Source organism: Pelophylax lessonae (assembly GCF_965119305.1).
Source record: "Pelophylax lessonae genome assembly, chromosome: 1".
Taxonomy (NCBI): domain Eukaryota; kingdom Metazoa; phylum Chordata; class Amphibia; order Anura; family Ranidae; genus Pelophylax; species Pelophylax lessonae.
Window position 1 is genome coordinate 79,139,837 of NC_138768.1, and position 21,970 is coordinate 79,161,806.

Consider the following 21,970-nt stretch of genomic DNA (forward strand, 5'->3'; position numbering starts at 1 on the left):
ACTCCAAAACAGACTGCCATCCCCATAACAGAGGCCCCACATACACCCCCTGACAGATATAGACAGAAGGGTAGCATGGTACTCACCGATCCAGTGAAAGTGTGGGTGCCACTGTGTGACGGGAAGCCTCCCACCCCGGGTGGGGGTGCCGTCAGCCAAACAGGACGCTAGCAACGCGCGGCGTACCGCAGTTGAGACATCCTAGCGAAGTAGCCACTCCGCGGGCTATGTCCCTGAGGACAGGGACAGGTCGTTTGCTAAGCCTGGGCGTACGCATAGCCTGCTAAACGCTCGATGGTGGGCTGGGATTCCGTAAGGCTCTAGGATAACCAGTCCGATTCCCAGCTCCGCAAACGCTGTAGTCTTCCGAAGCTTGACTAACTAAGTGCAGGAACAAATAAAAAGCTATCAGTGTAAAGAAAACACACTTAGCAGAAATAAAAAAATAAGAAAACAGAAGGAAAAGGCTGAGACTGTAGCCCCAGCTAAGGGAAGCCTGCCTACTCCGGACTAGGCAAAAGACAAACTGAATTGGGAATGCTGCTAGCAGGGGGGTATTGGACCAGAGGGACAGCCCTCTATAGGTGTGTCTATGCAAAGCTTTTTGTGAATTAAAAAAAGATATGCCGTAAAGGGTGGGCCACACCCCTATGTAGTATGCAAAACTATAGACATAAAAAAGTGGGGTTTTAAAGGCCCAAATGAGGTGGTCAAAATATATACCGCCACACAGTAATAGAATTAAAATACATATTTATTAGTGACTTCTATTTGCATAAAAAGCATGAAAAAACATGCCTTAAAGACACACACACATATAACAAATATAAAGATAAAATTGAAGAACACAAGGTAGGTAACCGGATAGTGGGGTCTCAGTCAGAAAAGATGGATATGGTCCCTGTACAGCCAACACGTTTCGCTTGACTTCGCTTCTTCAGGGCTTAAGAGACCAGAGAACCAGCTAGTGTTCCCAAATGGTGCGGGCTCACAGGGCTGACAGGAATTCAAGGATTGGAATTTTTACGATAGACGTAGACTACGTATCCATTTTATAATAATAATAACTTTATAAGACATACTCGTGCATGTAACATGGGGGTATCTATAAGCTCCTATATGGCATATATCAGTGTTTCTCAACTCCGGTCCTCAGGGCACACTAACAGGCCAGGTTTGCAAGAAAACTGAAATACATCACAGGTGATATCATTTGCTGCTCAGTGACTGCAGTATTCTAGTCTGCATCTCCCCAAGGTAATACTTAAAATCTGGCCTGTTAGTGTGCCCTGAGGACCGGAGTTGAGAAACCCTGGTATATATATATTGCCTTATTATATCGTATAGATCCCAATGCACTGGTATGTTAATTATTCAAATGCCGCCATGGAGAGAGGATATGCAATTTCTTTTTATTAGAGTATATGCAGTGGATTAGGCAGGTGATTATATAGGTGGTGTTCCCAGACACCCAAGTAGTCTCCTGGTCACATAAAAAAGGAGTAATTATCAGAAGATATTGCATTCAGTAGTCACAGGTATTCTTCTTGCAGGGGGAAGCATATCCTATTTATTTCTCTCTGGCCGCATATCCTGCCTTTTTGTGAATGTTTCTAACAAAATCTTCTGCCTAGCTTACTCCTGTGAATAAGAGGTCAATACCCATAAGTGAAGACTGTATGAGTGGGCGGCGACTGTCAGAGGATGTAAGAGAAATATTGTTTTTTTTTTTTTTCAAAATTGTCGGTCTGTTTCGGTTTATAGCGAAAAAAATAAAACCGCAGAGGTGATCAAATACCCTTAAAAAAAAAAGCTCTATTTGTGGGGGAAAAGGACATAAACTGTAATTGGGTATAGCGTTCCATGACTGCGCAATTGTCAGTTAAAGTAACGCAGTGCCGTATCACAAAAAATTGCCTGGTCATAAAGAGGGGTGAACCATCGGGAGGGCAATACATACTTCCTATATGGTATTGTCCTCCACAGTAATTGTTTTCAGCCACCAGATGTCCTCAAATTTACCAGATTAAAACAACTCCTAGCATCATTAAAGTGGACCTTTTAGTAAAATGCATGCTTGAAATGCACTGCATGGGCTTGTCACAAATCTACTATTAGAAGGTGTAAAATTAACCTGTAAAAAAAAAAAAAAGTTACTTACCTCACACCTGTCTTCCACCCCTGGTGCCTAGCTCAGGATACTGCTACACTCCTTTCAGCTAGTTCCGGGAGAAGGCAGGATTGCCTTCTAAACACCTGACAGCGACTGTTTAGCCCTGTTCTAAGAAGCAATCCTCTGGGGATCCCTTTTCAGAGCTTTGGTCTAGCCTAAGATTGGTAAACAAAGGTAAGCATGAGTGGCACATTGAGTGATCCTGTTGCTTTGCCCTGTACAGGAAAAACCAGGGGTTCACTTTCAGTAACCAAATTTGAGGATGAAAGATAAAACCCCGCTTTCACATTCAGCAGCAGTTTGAGTGGCATGAGAAGTGGAGCTGTTATAGGTATTACTGCTCAACATAAAAACATAAAAAAACATTTACTGTACCTGCATATTCTCCGTTTTGCCTGAGTGATTGATCGGCTTTGTCTCAGTAGCTTCACCTTTGCCCATCGTCACTGCTTGCTCCACATCATCCTTCTGTGTCCGTGGAAAAGTATTAATTACTGGAATTGGTGGAATGAGCTGAAGTGGAGCCTGTCCCACCGTAGGGTTGGTCACCAGGTTCCCTGTCACCTGTGCAGTATGCTGCATGATCTGCTGTATGGCTGGCAGGGCAGCAAAGGAAGACCCCACAACTTGCATCAAGCTCATAAAGTTGATCTGCTGGAGCTAAAGAAAACAAAATAAAAACAATAAAAATAAGAAGTTTTTAGTTATGTTTCCTTTGTATATATTTATTTGGGAACATTGATGTTTGAAAATTCTAACTCTGTATTTTAAATTACTTCTGTGTTTTGACAGCTGCCATTTTTTAAAAAAAATTATTTTTTGCATTTGGCGGTCAGTAAGCGATCTTGTGCACAGTTCTCTACGGTGCATGCAAATCCCTCCAGACACTTCGCTCACAGTAAAAAAAAAACTACCAAATAAAGTGAACAAATGCATTTAGCACTGAGCACAGTGCTTGAGTATCAACACCAACAACCTGCATAAACAACAGATGTCTATAGTGAATGCCTGCACACTACCAACAAAGGTCTCTTTCACACGGGTGGACCTATCGGGTCCACCTGTCAGTTTTTAGGCAGACTAAATCTGAACATCAACATTCATTCTAGTGATCAACCAAAAATCGGATTTTTGTAAGATCTTACTGTAAAATCCTTTTCCCTTAGCTCATTGACAGACGTAGTCTTCTTGATTCACAAGAACTGGGTTATGTTGTCTCCGCAGGAGCAGGACTAGGCAGAAAGAAAAAATGTTCTGGCTCCACCTTAGGGGCAGTCCCTGAGGGTATATCCTCCCTCTCTCTGCTACAAGGCATCAGTTCTGTCACAAAGCAGCAACAGAGAATTTAACCCAACCCAACTCAATGATAGAGGGGCGGGTACTACGTCTGTCAATGAGCTAAGAGAAAAGGATTTTACGGTAAGATCTTACAAAAATCCGATTTTCTCTGTCGCTCATTGACAGACGTAGTCTTCTTGATTCACAAGAACTGGGACATCCAGAAGCAGTGCCACAAATGAGGGGTGGGATTGACCGAAATCAAAATCCAATCTAGAAGGCCCAACCGGTGCCAAACTAGAAGTTTTAAAGGCTCATTATAAACAAAGAATGAGACTCAAATGAAAATTTCCAACGGAAAAAAACCCTCGAGGCAGACCACTGGTCTCCTCAAATGGCGGCCTGCAAAACCTTGCGGCCAAACGAGGCATCAGACGATGCCATTACATCAACTTTATAATGTATCGTAAAGGTATGCACCGACGACCAGGTAGCCGCCTTGCACACCTGGACCACTGACGCCTGATGGCGAAAGGCCCATGACGCACTAAGTGCCGAGTGGAGTGCGCCTCAACAGGGAACGGGGGCTCCCGACCCTTAATAGAATAAGCCTGTACCACCGTCTGTCTGATCCATTTGGAAATAGTCACGGCAGATGCAGGCAACCCCTTTTTGGGTCCATCCGGGATCACAAAAAGTGAATCCGTCTTGCGAAACGAGTCTGTCGTTTTCAAGTATACCCTGATCGCCCGGACCACATCCAAGGAGTGTAAAGCAAACTCCCGAGGATGACTGGGCTTAGGACACAGGGAAGGTAATACAATTTCTTCATTCAGATGAAATTCTGAAACCACTTTTGGTAGGAAGGATGGATTCGGACGAAGAACCACCTTATCTCTATGAACCACCAGATATGGGGAACGACAAGATAAAGCGGCCAGTTCTGACACCCTGCGTGCAGAAGTGATAGCCACCAAGAAGGCCACCTTCTGGGACAACGTAGGTAGAGGAATCTCCCTAATATCTTCAAAGGGAGGTTTCTGAAGAACCGACAATACTAAATTAAGATCCCAGGGTGGTAACGGCGCGCGCACTGGCGGAGCCAGATGTCGCACCCCCTGGATGAAATTCCGCACCAAGGAATGAGTAGCCAAAGGCTTCTGAAAGAAGATAGCTAATGCTGAGACCTGACCCTTGATAGTGCTCAAGGCCAGTTTCTGCTCAACCCCTTGTTGCAGAAAAGCTAATATTCGACTAACCGAATAAGACCGTGGACGGAACCCCAGAGGTTCACACCATGCAATGTAGGACTTCCATGTACGATGATAAATCTTTCTGGAAGTCGCTTTCCTTGCTTTAACTAGAGTAGGAATAACTGAAGCTGACAATCCCTTGTCCTTCAGCACCTGGGTCTCAATAGCCAGGCCGTTAAAGCCAGCGATCGTAAAGCAGGATGGAAGATCGGTCCCTGAGACAGTAGGTCCTCCCTGAGAGGAAGTCTCCACGGGACGTCCGCCACCAGTCTGACCACGTCGGCGTACCAAGCTCGGCGAGGCCAGTCCGGAGCTACCAGGATTACTGGAATTCCTTCCTCCTCTATCCTGCGAAGAAGTCTTGGCAGTAACCCGAGAGGAGGGAAGGCATACATTAGCTGGTATTGCCCCCACGGGGCGATCATTGCGTCTGCGGTCTCTGCTAGAGGATCGCGGGAGCGAGCCACGAATCTCTGTACTTTCCTGTTGAATCGTGATGCCAACAGATCCACATCCGGGGTGCCCCACCGTAGGCACAACTGGTGGAAAACTTCTGGATGGAGGGACCATTCCCCCTGATCCAGAGTCTGACGGCTGAGATAATCTGCCTGCCAACTCTCCACCCCCGGAATGAACACCGCAGAGATAGCTGGAACAAATCGTTCCGCCCAGCGAAGAATGCAAGCCACTTCTTTGGCTGCTCGGACACTCTTGGTGCCCCCCTGGTGATTGACATAAGCCACGGCCGTGGCGTTGTCCGACTGAATCCGAACCGGGCTGCCCTGGAGCTGCTCGGTCCAGTGAATCAGACAAAGTCTGATCGCTCTCAGTTCCAATACATTTATCGGCAACCTGGATTCTTCCAGGTACCAAAGTCCCTGGACAGATAACTGACCGAGAATTCCTCCCCATCCGGATAGACTGGCATCCGTGGTCACTATCGTCCAATATATTGGCAGAAATGACTTTCCCTGGCTGAGCATCGGAGACCGAAGCCACCAGACCAGAGACTCTCTGGTCTGTTTGCTCAATCGGATCCGATTGTCCAGGGATTCCGGATTCCGATTCCATCTGAGAAGAATCTCTTGCTGAAGAATTCGGGTATGGGACTGGGCAAATGGGACTGCTTCGAAGGAAGCCACCATCAATCCCAGAACCCTCATGCAAGTTCGAAGAGAAGACCAGCTGTTGGATAGTAACAACTGGACTGCTGATTGAATCTTCTGGAGTTTCCCTACCGGAAGGAAAACTCTTGACCTGACTGTGTCTAGAATTAGACCCAGATATTCGAGCCTCTGGGTGGGAACCAGAAATGACTTTTGCTGGTTCACCAGCCACCCGAATTCCTGTAAAGAAATGATAGTAATTTCTAGGTTTTGTAGCAGGGTCTGAGGAGACTCTGCATGAAGCAGGAGATCGTCTAGGTAACCTAGAATCGATATGCCTCTTTGGCGCAGTAGTGCCAACATTGGGGCCAACACCTTCGTGAAGACCCGAGGAGCCGCGGCGAGACCGAAAGGTAACGCCACAAACTGATAGTGGTTCTCTTCTACGGAAAAGCGTAGAAACCGCTGATGTCCTGCGAAAATGGGAATGTGAAGATAGGCGTCCTTGATGTCTATGGACGCTAGGACATCCCCTGGATGCAGGAAGGCTGCTACTGTGCGAATGGATTCCATCTTGAATTTCCTTATGTTGAGAAAGGAATTGAGTGCCCTTAAGTCCAGAATTGGACGCACTTTGCCCTCTTTCCTGGGTATTGTAAATAGGTTTGAATAAAATCCTTGAAAACGTTCTGTCCAAGGAACGTGGACTACCACTCCTTGTTGTAGTAAATCCGTGACTGCTCTCCGCAGATCTTCTAAACGATCCGGGGATAGTCGGATATTGGAAGGGAAGAATCGCGCCGGTGGGAGAGATCGAAACTCGATCTTGTACCCTGACCTTATGACTTTGCAAACCCACTTGTCCGGGATTCTGGAAAGCCATGGATCCGGGAACCGGCGAAGACGTCCCCCCACCCCAATTATGGGTGGGGGCGCACCTTCAGGCTTTGGACGATTTATCTTCAGGTCTGGAGGGGGCGGGCTTTTGCTTGCCCGACCAACGTCCCCTGAAGCCTCCTGAAGGAGCTTTGGAGGACTTAATTTTTTCACCCGCGGGACGAAAAAACTTTTTGTGAGCAGAGAAAGAAGGCCCTCGTCTTTGACGAGTTCCTTTACCCTTAACATTTTGCGGTAAAAAGGTGCTCTTTCCACCCGTGAGATCCTTAATGATCTCATCTAAGTTGGCTCCAAATAGACGCTCTCCTAAAAAGGGGATATTAGCCAATGCTTTTTTGGAACCTTGGTCGGCTAACCAACCTTTTAGCCACAGTGTACGCCTGAGAACCACTGCTGAAACTGATGCTCGCGCCAATAATGGAGTGGCGTCTAACGCCGCATCACACACAAACTGTAACCCCTGTATCATCTGTTCCAACAAATCTGATACCGCCTGAGGGACCTCTTCTAAGTCCCGGCGTAACCACTTGGTCCATTCAGTTACAGTCTGCGAAACCAGACCAATAGCAATTATTGGTCTGAAAGCTGATCCAATCAAGGAAAACATGGTGCGAGACATAGCTTCTATCTTGCGATCCACTGGATCTTTAAAAGACGGAGCATCTTCTAAAGGAATAACCGTGGCTTTATTCAATCTAGCAATTGGTGAATCCACCACAGGTGGTTCTGTCCATTTCTTAATGAGGGTTTCCTCAAACGGATAACGCCTGTTAATGCGTTTAGAAATAGCAGAGGTGCGTTTTGGCAGACTCCATTCTTCTTTGATTGGATTGCCAAAACATTTGGGCAATGGAAAAACCTTCGCCACTTTGATGCGTTTTTTAGTCCCAAAAGGGATTTCAGTTTCAGCTATTTCCGACAGAATACCCTGTAATCTTAAGGTTTCTTGAACAGATACAATGAGTGCGTTTACCAACGCTTCCTCTCGGGCTATGGCTGATGCCGAAACATCCTCCTCACTGTCTGAAGAGACAGTACCCGAGACACCAATCCCAGATGAAGTACCTGCAACTGCAGAAATAGGCTCAGATTCTGAATCCGAAGTTTCAGATAATAAGGGGTTAGGCGGGGGTCGCTTTCTTGCGCCCTGTCCCTGACAAGCCACTTCCACCCGGGACACAAAAGTTTCCATAATAGCTGACAATGATTCAACCGTCAGTGGGGTGCTGGAGGATCCTGCAGACACCTCGAGGGGATCCGGTGGAGATACATGAGTGGCAGGGTCCATGTTAATTCAGGACACCTCTGCCAGAAAAAACAAAAAACTTTTTTTTTTTTTTAAATAAAAAAATACCTCTTTTTTTTTTTTTTTTTTTATGTGTCTCCCCCTAGCGCAATAGCGCCCCTCAGAGTACCTGCTTCTCGATCCCCACAGAGAGAGAGAGGGACCCCCAAGGCTCACCACCCGATGCAGAGAAGTTTCCAACCAACTGCAGTCAGCGTCTGTCTTTTACAGACTGGAAAGAGCTGTGTTAGTTTTTCCGGGTAGAAGGACGTGGCTCCGCCCCCTGTGTACGCCTTCCGGCGTTCCCAGCTCTCCACGAGGTAGCTGGGCTCATCAAACATGGCCGCCCCCATACGGGAGACAATAGACTCCAAAAACATGGCGGCCGGCGTGACCTGAGGACATTCATGCACCCGGTCTACGGCAAAATGGCGGCGGACTGCCGAAATCGTTTTACCCAGCACATCCACCTGCATCTCTGCTAAGTGGCGGTTTATCGATCTGCAGGAGGTACACTACAATTAAGGTAGGATTATACCTCCTATGTCTGCTGTAATACTACAGTCTGCTGGGTAGAGTGTTAGCTCTCAAACCAAGTCCACTTCCCACCAAACACATACTGTATTTACAAGGGGGACTTTTAGTGTCAGATATATACTGACCATGTATGGAGGGGCCCATAATTCATACTGCCTCATAACGAGGAAAAAAGGGAACGTTTACTCACCATACCAAACCGACAGGCACCCTCTCTTCACAATACCCTCTCCACCGGGGTGGGGGGTTGTGGACCACTCCGGACGCCACGACTCTCTGGTTCCTGGCGTCCAAGCAAGACTTTTAACTCGTAAGGTCAGTCCCTCCAATGGGACTCCGTCGCCCGGCCCCGCATACTTACTTGAATGTGTCGCGGCCGACCAAGCGCAATGCAATGGTCTGCGCGCGCTCATAGGCCGGCTGGGGTGACCACTAGTGTCGCCCAGTCCGGCGTATTTGCTTGAAGATCTCACAGGAAAAAAACACTGGAGAAAACTACCTAAAAAATATTTTTTCTAAAGAAAAAATCTTGCCAGGACCAAAAAGATCCCAGCAAGGAACTTAGGTCCTTACTCCTGACTAGACAGAAAAAAACTGATGCCTTGTAGCAGAGAGAGGGAGGATATACCCTCAGGGACTGCCCTTAAGGTGGAGCCAGAACGTTTTTTCTTGCTGCCTAGTCCTGCTCCTGCGGAGACAACATAACCCAGTTCTTGTGAATCAAGAAGACTACGTCTGTCAATGAGCGACAGAGAAATCGGTTTTTGGTTGCTGATACCGATATTTGGGCCATCTAATATCGCTATCGGTCGATATTTTTGCACATTTAAAATTTTGCAAAACAAACACAAATTTCAACACAAATCTGTTACTAACCATGTAAAACTTTAGACAGTGGATTGGAGTCAGTGGACTACCTCTACAGTAGGGCACTCTCTCACTGCAACTACTGGAGTCACTGCAAAACTGCTAGAAAAAAATATAGGCAACACAACAGCTACACAGTGGATTGGACTGGAGTGGAGTCAGTGGACTACGGCTGCAGTAGGGCACTCACTGCAATAATTTTAAATCACTACTGCACTAGTGATTTAAAATTATTGCAGCAGTGAGTGGCGCACTACTGCAGCAGTGGTCCACTGACTCCAATCAACTGTAGCTTTTTTTCTAGCAGTTTTGCACTGACTGCAGTGCAGCACAATCAGTGCAAAACTACTAGAAAAAATAGCTAGACAAAAGCTATACAGTGGATTGGAGTGGACTTAGTGGACAGACACTACTACTACACTTTCAAATCAATACTCCCAGTTAAGTAGAACAATATTATACTGCAGAAAACATAACATTTCATCATGTTCACCAGTTAAACAGCTTCTTTTCTTTTCATAAATTGCTGCCACTTGACTAAAAACATGCTCACTTGGTACCGAGGAAGAAGGAGCAGAAAGGTATCTTATAGCATGAGAAGCAAGTCTTTTGTAGCGTGCTTCATTTTTTTCCACCACTGAAGAGGATCACTTTTTGTGTCAATTACTGGTTCCTTCAAATAGAGATGAAGTTAATCATCCAGGGTCATTATTGCAGATTGAGAATAATCCTCCACATGAGGCCCCAATAAAACGCTGAACATGGCATCTATTTCACCACGATTAATTTTCTCTTCTGTCAGTTGTCTTTTTGGACATTTTTCTCCCGCATCCTGCTCTTCCACATCAGAAACCTTCTATTTTCGTCAGGAGGAACCTCCTGCACCTTCTGTTGAACTTGAATCTCTTCTGTCAGCCTTTGTTTTGCCTTGGCCAATACATCATCAGAAGAGAAAGGATGGTTCTTGTATCGAGGATCCAAAAGACATGCAAGCACAACATTTTTATTCTCCTCATGCTTCTCAAACTGTTTGGCGAGGCTGTCCCTCATGGCCTGCCTACATGCTTTAATGCCACTTTTGTTGGGTCCTTCCCGTTGAAGAAGCATCTTCAGCACTCTCACACATGGGATGACAGAAGACACAGATGAGTCATAATGACTCACCTCTAGTTTCACTTCCTCAATGGGTAGGAGCGTCTCAATAATGTTGGCTACTATGTCCCACTGATCAGCAGTAGGACAAGAATGTCCTCCAAGTCCATATTCACCAGAATATATAGCGAGAGCTCGCTTCTGCTCCAGCATCCTTTGTAACGTGTAGCGCTGAGTTCCATCGTGTTGGAACAGCCTCTATCAAGTTGTTTTTGGGTAGGCCAAGGTCTTCCTGAATGCACCGCAGTCGCTGCTTGGCAAGAATAGAATGGTCGAAATGGCCTGCGCACTTCTTCAGCATGCTAATAACGTCAAGCAATGCTTTCTGGTTTGTCAGACCATCATTTACCACAAGTTGGAGGGTATGTGTCACGCAAATGAGGTCTGACACTTCAGCAAGTCTCATACCTTTAAACATGTTCGCTCCACTGTCTCGCAGCACAAGAATCACTCGGTCTTTGGGGATTCCCCATTCTTCTATCATGCCTAGAAACATTTCTCTAATGTACTCCCCAGTGTGGGATCCTTGCATCACTTTTGTATTTCACACCAAATGCCTTCTTGTCCATCCACTGTCAATGAAGTGGCATGTAAAACTCATTAGTGATTCTGTTTGTCCTGACCAGCAATCAGTCGTGAATGAGAGTGAGTTGCCAGCATTCTCTGGTTTCAGCATAGCCTTTACTTTCTCAACGACCTTTTGGTGGATCTTTTGCAGCATTTCAGTTCAATAAAATTTGTCACTCTTCAATGTGTACCTTGGCTCCATGGAGCATGGACACCAACCGCTGAAATCCAGAGTCAGGCATTATTGTAAATAGCTGGTTATCAGTGACCATCATCCCTGCGATTACTCACAGCATTTGGGATCTTCCGATTTTAGCCACCTTTTTTTTTCGAAACATATCTGTTATTGTTGCCTGGGATAGTGATGTTTCACCTTCTGATTCATTTGTTTTTTCTGCATTATACAATTCAACATCGTGAACTCTTAAATGGGCCCAAAGATTAGACGTATTTTTGGTTTTTGCAGTTATGGATCCCATGCTTACAAGTGTTGCACAGTGCTGCTGATTTTCCTGGAGATGGAGAAGAGAAATAGTCCCAGACCACACTTTTAATTTTTCTATCTCCGTCCATCTCCATTGAAACTTGAAAAGACCCTAATATAGGCTTAAACAAAATGGATGGCACCCTGTGGGGATGAGTGGCTGGCACCCTTTGGTGGGTGGCTGGCTGGAACCCTGTGGTGGCTGGCTGGCACCCTGTGGTGGGTGGGTGTCTGGCTGGCACCCTGTGGTGGGTGGGTTCATGGCTGGCTGGCACCCTGTGGTGGGTGGCTGGCTGGCACCCTGTGGTGGCTGGCACCCTGTGGTGGCTGGCTGGCACCCCTTAGTGGGTGGGTGGCACCCCTTAGTGGGTGGGTGGCTGGCAGGTACAGGCCCAGGGCCGGCGGGTGGATGGCAGGTACAGTCAGGCAGGGCCTGTGGCTGGCTGGTAGGCCTGTGGGTGTGTGGGACAGGGTGGCTGGCTAGCACCGGGCAGCTGTGGGTGGTGGATGGCTGCGGCGGCCATGTTACACGTGTCTGTGACTGGTGTTTGATAGAACTAGTAGAAGAACACTCACTGTTCCAACCGACTGTGCACAGCATGCATTGCAAAGCAGACTCCAGACTGGCCGCGGCGGGTAAAACACACTGTAACGAGGCTGAGGAAGGCGGTCTAAGAAGGCCACAGAAGCTGTCCAGTGCGTGGAGGCGTGTCGCAACATACGCGATGACGTCACAGCAATATCGGGGAAAGTGCAAATCGGCCATCGATATATTGGTGTTGCCGATAATCGGTCGATCCTTTCGTTTGGTAGATCGGATATAAACATGGTGGTCCGTTTATATCCCACTGCCCATAGAGAAAAGTGGGCTGTGTCCGTGTCCATTTCCGCTCTGCATTAGTGGAGCGGACACAGACCTAACACCTGCCTGCTCAGCGCGGATTATCGGAGAGATTCCCACTGAATAGGCAGATTAGCCAGCGTGAAAGAGCCCTAAGACTAGGAGTAATAAGAAAAATAGAGGTGAAGTTTAGGCTAAACAAATATTGTCAAAATATAAAAGGCATGTGTAGTCTTAACTTGAATCTTGGTGTCTTTTCTTTGTGCATTTCTTCTACATCTGTGCAGGATTACAGCATGAAACAACTCTTGCACTTTGCCTTCTGTAATAGAGACTTTTCACGGATGCTCTCTCTCCTTGGGCAGAATGACTGGTCCTGAATTCCCCCCCCCCCCCCCATGTAGTTTTCTGCAGGAAGCCTGTAATGGATGGATCTGCTGGGTTCCACTTATTGCACAATTTTCTGTGCATTAATAAAATCACTGCTAATTTTACAAGGTAGTATCTGGGTTTGCAAATGTATTTGGTGCATACAAAGTACATTTATATCTTATGTGGCTATTGAGGAATATATTCAGACAAAACTTTTTATGCCCAACAATTAGCTTTAACAATAAATTGTACTTTGAATATGCAAAACAAAACTATGTTCAGAAGCAATTGAATTTACCTGGAGTAATCGAAACATTTCATCTTGGAACAGCTGTCTGATGCCTTCTGAGGTGTTGGCAGGCTGAGTGCTTTGTCCTCCATCAGAAGTGGGTTCTGGCAGGTTGGTAGAATGAGCAGGAGGTGGAGGAACACATGCTGCACTGGGTGACGGTTGTGGAAGTGGAGAACCAGTGGACATGGCCGGTTCACTGCTAAAACAAACCACACACAAAAACAGACATTTCCTATTCATTACAACAAGCCTGAAAATCTGGATTTCTGAAGCATAAAAACCAGGTACCTGTATAATCTTTGTACTTTCATCTGTACGTGCTGCACACTACTATTATACATTTTCTGTGGTCAGTAAGTAGTTTTGATTCTGTTCTCTACTCAACCCTGGCATGTTTACTCACTGACTGTGTATCATCTCCACAGCAACTGATGCTGCCAGTAAAGACATTTATTCAGTAACAGACCTCTTTCCCTTTCCTATTTGTGTGCTTTAAGAAATGATCACACTTTACATGTAAGGCTGGCCATAGATGGTTCACATCTTGGGCCTGTTCAGCAGTGACCAGCAAAGATTTCAAGTATGTATGAGGAGGCTGAATTGATCGATTGATAAACTTGGGTACAACCAGCCTGTCGGATTTTATATGAGAATATTGTTAGCGGCTATTATAGCTGCTAGCAGCAATCACTGTATCAGGAGAACGCAGTGGCTCTGTGGGAGAGTTTTGATGGGGAAATTAAGTGATTTTCTTTCCTGAAACTCGTGTTTGCAGGAAAGAAAAAGCTTCATCTATGGCCAGCTTAACCACTTGCGGACCACCGCACGACTATTTACTGCGGCAGTCAGCCCCGTGCAGGCAAAGTGAGGTAGTACTACGTCGCTTGCCTGCGAGCCTCTAGGGGGCGCGCTCCCACTTGTTCACGGACATTCCAGCGTGATGTCCGCCGGTCACTCGCGATCTCCCACTGGAGAGAGAGAAAGGCAGGCGGCTGATGTAAACAAAACCGCCTGTCACTCTCCCTGGTGTAACTGCAGAGATCATACGATCCTGCTATGTAGGATCGTATGTCTCTGTGGTTACATGAAAAGCCACACCCCTTTACAGTTAGAAGCATGCCCCTAGGGACACATTTAACCCCTGCATCTCTAATAAAGTTAACCCCTTCCCTGCCAGTGTCATTTTTACAGTAACAGTGCATATTTATAGCACTGATTACTGTAGTAATGTCACTGGTACCCCCAAAAGTGTCAAAAATGTCAGTCAAGGGTCCGATCTGTCCGCCGCAATGTCACAGTCCCGCAAAAAAAAAAAAAACGCAGATTGCCGCCATTACTCGTTAAAAAAAAAAAACAATAAAAAGGACAAAAATCTTTCCCTTAGTTAGTAAACGCAATAACTTTTTCGCAAACCAATCAAAATACGCTTATTGCGATTTTTTTTTTTTACCAAACATATGTAGCAGAAAATAAAATTGGCCTAAAATGTTAAAAAATTTGGATTTTTTTGGGGGGGGGGAATTTCATATAAAAATAAATGTGAAAAATATTGTTATTTTTTCAAAATAGTCGCTCTTTTTTTGTTTATAGTGCAAAAAGTAAAAATCGCACAGGTGATCAAATACCACCAAAAGAAAGCTCTCTTATTGGGAAAAAATTTCATTTGGGTACAGCGTCGCACGACCGCGCAATTGTCCGTTAAAGTCACGCAGTGCTGAATCGCAAAATAGGGCCTGGTCTTTGAGCAGCCAAATCCTCCGGGGCTTAAGTGGTTAAGAGTCAACAACCCCAATTCAGATTTTGGATCTTTAAACCTCAAAGCCTACTTGTGACATGGGGATGTTTTGTTCTCACCATAAAACCTCTTCCTTGTGGAATGTATTAAGGAGCATGGCAGAAATAACCAAAGTCTTACTGTAACTGTTCTGGTATTTCTTCTACAAATGATTCCTCGGGATCCTCTGCATTATGAGCTGTTTCAGAGTATACATTCTGTACAACAGAAGCACCACATAAAGATCAGAATTTTATTATTAGATCTCCTATTTAGTGTGTTGCAGTCTGACATAAAATTCACATACCTCTATTTGAGTTGGCACAGGACGTATATCGACAGAGATTTCGGGGCTTCTCTGGGTGTCAGGCATTTCATCTTTAGAGAAAAATATAAAGAGTTAGCCTAAGCTGAACATAACTTAAGTTGCTGCTAAATATGTAATTTTTTACAATTCAATCTTTTTTACTTGATCTCTGCCATACCATGGCCTTACTTTTCTCTCTCTCTATTTTATTTCCATTTCCTCCCACTGCAGAATTCGATTCCTTCCTATTTACTATTCCACAAGGGTGATACAAACCTTAACTGAACATAATTTTGCAACTTTGACATGTGTTTTGTGACAGTGCTAGGTCCTGCCACAGCGTGATTATAGGAAAAAAAAACACACAGGATTCGCATTAAGGAAGAGTGTGAAACTCCGGAGTATTTGTTATGGGAAGAGAAAACAGTTCTTACTGCTCTCTCCGGATTTGTTAGTCCCAGATCTGGGTCTGGAACTTGGAGACTTCAAAGAGTGGGGAGAAGTCTCCAATCCAGAGCAGTAACTAGAACCTTAAGGGCCCAGTGCAAGAAACCATGAAGGGCCCCTCGACCTGGGCCTTTCCCTAGGGCCGGAGCCCTTCCTACTGATCCTAGGACCCTTTACTCCCATTGCAGGGCCCTTTATTTTGGTCCTGCAGCGTTTACCTTCCACATGTTCTGCAGCAGGCCCCTTTCTTATCCCCACCCCCCGTGACAGGAGGGGAGCAATGTGACAGAAGAGAGGGGCAGTGTGACAGGAGAGGGGCATGGTGACAAGAGGGGGGCAGTATGACAGAAGAGGGGGTTTGTGACAGGAGAGAGGCAGCGTGACAAAACAAGTGTCTTCCCTGCAGAGTCACTTTTAGCTCCTCTACAGCAGTTGCCACTAAGCTGGCACATTGGACTCTCCTTTTACATGACTGTTTGTTGTTTTAATTTATCCAGTTATTGGGACTGATAGCTTTTAGTGCGCTGGATATCCTATCTTTTGCTATCCAGTGTGACCAAAGAGGGGGGCTTTGTAACAGAAGAAGTGGTGGGCATTGTGACAGAAGAGGATATTGTGACAGAAGAGGGCATTGTGATAGAAGGGGAGGACATTGTGACAGGAGGGGGAGGGGCAGTGTGACAGAAGTGGTGGACATTGTGACAGAAAAAGACATTGTGACAGAAGAAGTGGGCACTGTGACAGGAGTGGGGGCATTGTGACAGAAGAAGGGACAGTGTGACAGGAGGGAGGCAGTGTGATGGGGGGGTGCAGGAGGGAGGGGTATGAGGAAGGACACTGTTACAGGAGGGGGGCAGTATGATGGTGGGGGCACTGTGATCGGAGGGGGGCAGTGTTTCAGGAGGGGGTAGGCCCAGGGTGCCTCACAGGGGAGCGCGGCAACCTCCACTTCCTGCCATGTCTGTTCTCTGCCATTTGACAGGTTCCTGATCTCTCTGCTCCCGCTGCACAGACCTGCACTCTCTTCCCTGACCCCAACAATCTCTCCCCTCATAACCTCGCCTGTTTTCTGCTTTTCTATTCTTCCCCACCATTAACAGTTCCAGCAACGCTTTTCCTTACTCTGAATTCAGGTACTGGTCGGCAGCAATATTTTCCAGCTCTCCTCCTTGCTTTACTGTCACTGCTAAACACAAAACCCTGGCTTCAGTATCTAAAAGTGGCAGCAAAGCTCTCTTGTGCAGCTGGTGTACTATAAGAGAAGGGCGTCTATGATATCACTAGGACCATTGCTGATGTAAAGGGGTAATCCTGATGTTAACTAGAGGGCTCCTGATGTACTCAGATGTAAAGGGGGACTTTAACTTCAGAGTCCCCCTTTAACTTCAAAGGAGGAATCCTCATGCTAAGTAGGGAGCTCCTGATTAGGTGAACCCTGGATGTGAAGGCGACTCGGATGTGAAGAGAGAGACACCTGATGTAAAGGGTGGTTCTTGATTAAAGGGGCTGGCTTCCTGATGTAAAGGGGGAACTTTTGATTAAAGAGGGAACTTCTGATGTAAAGAATGGAGGGCTTTGATGTGAAGGAAGGGGCTCCTGATGTAAAAAGGGAGATCCTGAATGTGAAGGTTAAACTCACTATTTAAACAGAGGACTGTGAACTCCTGATGTGGGATGTCTACTGATGTAAAGAGGTAACTACTGATGTGAAGGAGGGTACTCTAATGTGAAGGAGGGGGAGGGGGGGCTTCTGATGTGGAGGGGGACTCTGATATAAAGGGTGATTAAGTATACCTCAGACCTTGACTTATTTGAGTGTATACATATCAGGACTTTTTTTTTTATTAAGTGTAGATTTAGGTCAGTGAGCCTCTTCTTTACAGCACGGTATTTATGTAGTATTTTGTGGGTACAAGAACTGCAGATTGTGTACAATATATAGCATATGTAGGTTTAAATCTATGTTAAACCCAAAACCAAAGATAAAATATACTGCAGCTTAACAATCATTAGATGTGGTGGCTGCATTCGTTTTCTTTTTTTTTTGTCTTTCTTGGCAGTTCCAACATACAATGCTATTATCATTTCTATTCTTACAAACCTGTATCATGTACAATTTCCTTGGCACGCCCAATGGTTTATCTATCCCTTCGTCATTTATCTCCCCCTTGCTTTAACCTAAACATTCGGATTTATACATGTATTTATACCCAGTTAGATCTTCATTAGGAACTGCACCTTGGATTTTCTTTTAACCCCACATTCTTCTGTTTTCCAGATCTACCATCTATGTGCCATGTTTCCCATTCCTACTTTCAGATTGTGCATTGTCACTGTCATTGTTCTTTTTTTTTTTTTTTTTTTTATATTTCCCAGACTTTAATTACGTCACTATAAATTCTCAACCAATGGTTTGTTTACCCTCTGTGGCAATTTTGTTGGGCTCAGGAGATACATCTACTTGTTAAAACAAACTTCTTATTTCTAAATAAGTTTTTTTAACAAACAGATGTATTCCAAAAGAGGTCAGAGAAACAAAATATTTCTTAATAAAGCGTAATATTGCTGCTTACGTTCACTTATTAAGGCGCTGAATAGAAAATGTGGCCCCCATCCACCCAGAGAGTACATACCGTAACTAAAAAGAAAAACTACCATGAAGCGGTGACGAATGTTTTCCTATTAAAAGAAATTCAATGTTTCCTCTGGCTTGGCATCATACATATTCCCTGGAACTCATAAAGAGTGGTGTAAGCAGTAAGCAGATTTTGCGAAAGTGTCTCTCGCATTCTAAAAGTGGTGCTTATACTTGAGTTTGGCTCATGCTGTGCCACGTTAACCCCTTAGTGCCGACAGGCCTCAAAACTGTTTTTGAGAGCTGAAGGTCAGCTTTCTTGTAATGGCAGCCGCTCGGCTGTCATTACAAGGACTGGGAGGGAACGTCCCCCGCCCCTCCCCGCGGCTCACCCGGGGGCTCCCGTCCCACCGCCGGCTGGTCGAAGAACCGAACAAAGCCGAATTCAGCTCTGATCAGGTCTCTGATGTAAAAACACGGAAACAATGTCATGACACCACTTCCAGGTACTGGAGCCTTGAAGGTGTCAGAGTAAAAAAAAAAAAAAAAAAGACAACATTCAAAACAGCCGAACTTGGCGTTTTGAGTACTTTTAAGTGCACAGGAGGGATTTTAGACCCCAGATCCCTCCATAAAGAGTACCTGTCACTGCCGATTACTGTCACAAAGGATGTTTACATTCCTTGTGACAGCAATAAAATGATCATTTTTTTTTAAATTAAATAATTAAGGAAAAAAAAAAAAACATAATTTAAAGCACCCTGTCCCTCCGTGCTCGTGCGTAGAAGCGAATGCATATGCAAGTTGCGCCAGCATATGAAAACGGTGTTCAAACAACACATGTGAGGTATTGCCGCAATCGTTACAGCGAGAGCAATAATTCTAGCACAAGACCTCCTCTGTAACTCTAAACAGGTAACCATTAAAATTTGTTAAATCGTCGCCTTTGAAGTTTTTTAGGGAACCAAAGTTTGTCGCCATTTCCCGATGTACACAATTTTAAAGCATGACATGTTAGGTATCTATTTACTCTGTGTAACATCATCTGTCACAATATACAAAAAAAATTGGGCTAACTTTACCGTTTTGTTTTTTTTTAATTCATGAAAGTGTATTTCCTCCAAAAAAATTGCATTTGAAAGACTGCTGCGCAAATACTGTGTGATATAAAATAAAGAACTTGGTGCACAAGTTGCTGCCAGAACCAAGTGTGTTGAAAGTACTTTATGAATTTGGCCCAATACATTAAAAAGAGGGGTTAACGCCACAAAAGTGGAGCAGCAGTTGTATTGAATTCCTGCTGAGTCCTCACCTTCTGTTTCTGAAGGAACGGGGATTTGCTCCACCATGGGATATTCAGACAGGACAGATGTGTCATCCACAGACTTATCTTGGGGGATTACTTGTTGCCTTTCCTGGCTCCCATCAAAGCTCACCATGCTTTCCTTTGACGATCCTCTAATAAAAAGACACAATGAGAAAAAATTTACTGGATTGTTTCGGTTTAAGGTTTCTATTACACATAGATATTGCTAGATAAACAGCAGCAATATATAGTAATAGATGACCTGTTTTATTTTGCAAACTATAGAAGTATGCAAGGTTTTGCCTACCCTGCCACTGTAACTTACTAAGGGTTATACCAGCATTATGATGACATACAAAGTGTAGTGACCTATAACAACCAATCATATCTCAAATTACTTAAAGTGGAACTTTAGTTAGACAATTAAGTCCTGCTAAATCACTTCAGACTGGCCCCTTTTGCAAAGTATAGCTATGTAAATCATTAAAAAGAAGTGTCTATACATACAGCTTAAAATCCAGTAATACACTGTCTCACCATGCTCTGCACATGCTCAGTTCTCCCATTTTAGGCACTGTCGAGTTTGTAGAGGCCGATCTGCTGATAGCCTTAAAGCGACACGAAACCCTTGTATCCCTTTCAGCCATGGAAGCTGCTTCTGTTCGATCTGCAACTACCAACGTGCTGCACATGTCAGTTCAGTTATGACACCAGCCATCTGATAGCTTGACATTTTGGTTGAGCACACAAGCAAACGTAACAGTTAGCAATCCTGGCATTCCAGGAATGAAACTATTTATTAAAACTGTTAAATTGATGGGTTTAGTTCAGCTTTATGATTTACTGCTCTTCAAGAGCTCTGGGCATTAGCAAAATGGCAGCCTACGCTAAGAAGAAACAGGGGAACAATGCTGGAGATAATTTACAGCACAAACTAATTTTGGTAGCAAACTTATTTTTGTGAAATATATGATCCTTGCTAAAGAAAATAATTTTTTTTATCAAATTGTTATCATTAGGTTCTGCTTTAGTCAGGTCATTGAAAGATGGGTTCTAAGGGTCTGCTATTAAAACAATGGTACTTTGTATATTGCCTTACTGAAATAGCCCATTTGATGTGATTCAAAATAGCAACAAAACATATATGCACAGTACAAAAATATAACCATATTGTGTACATCCCTTTTCATACAAATTTGTACTCATCCTGACTTTCACATAAAGCTCTAAATAGGTGTTAGTACAAAATACTACGCTCAGTTTCACCCTACCGTTTTCTAATTAATACAATCTCACTTGTCTGGCAATGCTCAAAAGTGAGACATTGACTTTGCGACAGTAAACTTGGAGAGGCTTTTGCAAATATCTTTAAACAAAACTACATACCCTATGTAAGTACAGTATATAAAATACAAGTACATACTCTTTAAATGTGCACACTTTACTGATTGTACAGTATTTTAATGTTAACAGTATATTTAAAGTAAAGTAATGTTCTAGTGCAAACTATCGATATTCATGTTGGTCAAATATCAAACAAAAGTTCTCCAGCTTCGATCTGCATGCAGTTTAATGTCCCCACAACATAGAAAAATACATTTACAGTGCCTATGAAACTAGATGACTAATGTGTGCAGGTATAGGAAAACAAAAGCCTGCAATGCAGTAGTTCCAGGAGTGCGGAGATGCTTCCATGGTACGGTCATCAGTGTGCAAGCAAAAGGAAAGGGCAGGCATACCCTTATCATGTCCGATCCCCATACTGAGACAACTACATCCTATAATAGGAGATGCATTACCTCTATTAACAAAATGTAAAGGGAAAGAAATGGATGAATTTAAGAGTCACAGTTTGAGGTTGATGTAAACTAGAAAATGGCAAGGATACATAATTAATTGAATTGACCAGAGAGTGTACTACCAAACACTGGTGGCTACAGTTCTGTATACATGGTTTATAATTGCATGCTTCATAATGTTACTATTGGTACTTTACATATTTCAATGAAAAATTATTGAAAATGAAAAGAGAATTAGACCCGATTGTTTGTTCTGTACAATTTTTTACTGTGTTAAAGATTTAATAAATGACCCAATGCGTTTAGACGGCGTTGCAGCAGCTTTATACCAATGCTGGTGAAGGTTAGATTTAACAAATGGCTCACCTGGAGTCACTTTGCATTGATAGCTCAGGATCCTCCTCATGTACTACACTGAGGGAACCTCTTTCTGACTCAGAATTATCACTCTCCACCGAGGCTTCTCTCCGTAAGCTGGGCTTCACGGCATGGTGGACAATGGGAGCTACAATGTACTCTCTTGGCGGAACCTGAAAAGAACATAGATAGATAGATAGATAGATAGATAGATAGATAGATAGATAGATAGATAGATAGATAGATAGATAGATAGATAGATAGATAGATAGATAGATAGATAGATAGATAGATAGATAGA

At 44.3% G+C, this 21,970-nt stretch overlaps 1 protein-coding gene across 1 annotated transcript in view; it reads right to left on the reverse strand.

Annotated features, from left to right (window-relative positions):
• CPLANE1 (ciliogenesis and planar polarity effector complex subunit 1) overlaps positions 1-21,970 on the reverse strand; it is a 383,258-nt gene that overhangs the window by 201,991 nt on the left and 159,297 nt on the right. The window contains exons 27-32 of the mRNA XM_082255738.1: positions 21,679-21,842; positions 19,520-19,665; positions 15,186-15,256; positions 15,020-15,096; positions 13,111-13,303; positions 2,549-2,833 (exon numbers count right to left, since the gene is read on the reverse strand). Coding sequence (XP_082111864.1) covers positions 2,549-2,833; positions 13,111-13,303; positions 15,020-15,096; positions 15,186-15,256; positions 19,520-19,665; positions 21,679-21,842 — 936 coding nt within the window. The remainder of the gene's footprint in view (positions 1-2,548; positions 2,834-13,110; positions 13,304-15,019; positions 15,097-15,185; positions 15,257-19,519; positions 19,666-21,678; positions 21,843-21,970) is intronic.